Below are 2,226 nucleotides of genomic sequence, written 5' to 3'. Positions count from 1 at the left end.
CACTTGTTATTTAATAAGTGATCCATAATTAGAGGTAGTTAGGACATGGAGCTTATAAATAGCTCATTGCAAGAGTGTTTGTGTTGTTCAGGTGTAAACTCTTGCAAAATCAATTATGTAATTATTTTTTTCTGATTAATAAAATTACGTGTCTGAGGACACTTCTGCCATTATTGTGGTATCAGAGCTCCAGTAATGTTGCAGTGGATGTGAGGAGGAGATTCCAACTGTACAAATTTTTGGAAAACTCCATTTGAATTGTTCAGTGAATGTTGGGTAAGAAATTTGTCAAATTTTTGTTTAAAAGAGAAGAAATTTATTATTTTATTGATTTTAGATTTTGAAATCTGAAAATCAACTTTTTTGAGTTATAATCAAAATCGTTGGGTCTTGAATTTCTATTATTTTCTGGGCTTCAACTTCTGTTAACCATTCCCTCCCTTAGAATATGGTCTTCACCTGCCATACGCAACGGAGATCCCAAGCAACATTCTGTGGAGTTCTGGGGCGGCCGAGAAGAAAGGGCTGTGATCGCAGTTGAGGCTGAGAACTCTGTGAGGTGGGTTCATCTTGATCATGGTGTCCTGAACCCCAACAGGAAAGGCTCGGTCCTTTGTAGTCTTTATGTATACTCTCCTAACACACCCATATCCTTTATCTGTAACATTCTCTGCCTTTGCTCGGCTCAGAGCAGAGGGAACAAGCCTCAACAAGGTGCACGCCAATTGAATATCCTGCTGTGATGGGCTGGTGTTATAGAGAATATCTCTGCATGAATCTTTGGAAAACAAATTGATGAAATATATGGAAGCGTTACTCCATATCAACTGGGTTTCTATCTTGTTCATATGCCGTTCCAAAGATTCGAATCCCATTGATTTCCCAAGCCTGCGACGTCGAGCAGCTAACTGTATATCGCTGTTGCAGCAATCCCAGTGTGGGGAATCTGCCACCTGCATGCAACCTGTAAAAGAGCCAAGGCCGCATAATCAATGAAATTATCCCTTGTATAATCGATGGGATATATTTGTATGACCAGACAACGACTCGGTGGCATCTGTGGATTGATCCAACAGTCGAAGACCGGTGAATCATATCGATTAAAAGGCAATTATTTGTTATGGTCTAGAACTAATTTTGTCGGCAAAGATCTGGCAAAAATTGTACTAGAGTCTTGAGCGGTGATCTTCTGTTGCTTGATAAAACTTTGTGTATTTCTGAACTTGAGATGCGCTTTAACCTTGGAGACATCTCTGTTATCATGGCGAGCGTTGGGTCTGAAAGATTCGAATGTTGTTGAATAGAGCAGCTCAAGGATTTACCTCAACGGTCTCAATCCTGTGGATATACAACTGCGCACTAACAAGGAAGCGGCTTTTCCAGAATCAAAGCAGTGATGTGATTCAGCCAGGCAAAGGAGAGCAGAAGCAAAGAGAAGCAGCGCTGGCGATGTAATACGTACCCATCCATCAAGAAAGTGCAAGGCTGAACTTATGAAAGTTAAATCAAATTTGTAAATTTTGTGGTGAAATAAGGAATATTGTATTGTGCAGAAATATGGTGATTTTTTAATTTTGGGAATTTATGGTTGATGGAGCAATAAGGTGATTTGTAATTTTTTGGAGCAATAAGGAGTTTTTTTTTTGTAATTTGTTTCTTGAGAGATAAACCTGGCTTTGATAAGCCTGGCATTGTAACTCAAAGTAATTTTACTTTGAGGGGGGGTAATTTTTTTTTACCAGATTGTGCAAAAGCACCATTGTAAAAGTCAAATTTTGAAAGTTGCCTTGTAAAAATTTGAGAAATTGACTAGAGCCAAGTGCAAATCTCAGTCAATTTTCTCCTGTTTTGATGACTATTCGAGGGTCAAGGCCAAGCCCCGATAGATCGTGTTGTTTTTTGCATGGTGTGTTGTGTTGACTATCTTGTCATTTCTATTCTGATTCTTGGTGCGACGCTTCAACGCTAAAATGTCTAAGTTGATTAATTTGCTTTTTGATTCCGACAAACTTGAAGGCACCAAATCTTATAAAACATGGCATCGACTCATTGAAAGCACACTCATTTACAATGAATTATGGCAGGGAATATGTGATGGAGATGTTAAGCCGAATAAACCCACAGATGCAGCTGCACTAGCAAAATGGGAAATCAAGAATGCTAAAGCCTTAGCTCTTATTAAATCGTCTGTGAATGATGAAATGTATGTCCATATAGAAAATGCTT

At 38.7% G+C, this 2,226-nt stretch overlaps 1 protein-coding gene across 1 annotated transcript; it reads right to left on the bottom strand.

Annotated features, from left to right (window-relative positions):
- Positions 1 to 455: 455 nt before the first annotated feature.
- LOC149167414 (putative methylesterase 13, chloroplastic) lies at positions 456 to 959 on the bottom strand. Its single transcript, XM_089430475.1, has one exon. It carries the CDS (start codon positions 957 to 959, stop codon positions 456 to 458), a length of 504 nt encoding a protein of 167 aa, XP_089286601.1.
- Positions 960 to 2,226: the final 1,267 nt, after the last annotated feature.

This window comes from Pinus tabuliformis, chromosome 5_1, assembly GCF_031772625.1.
Source record: "Pinus tabuliformis cultivar Carrire ecotype Pingquan chromosome 5_1, CPIR1, whole genome shotgun sequence".
NCBI lineage: Eukaryota > Viridiplantae > Streptophyta > Pinopsida > Pinales > Pinaceae > Pinus > Pinus tabuliformis.
Note: the sequence above shows the minus strand (reverse complement) of the source record. Positions and strands in the feature narration are given on the sequence as shown.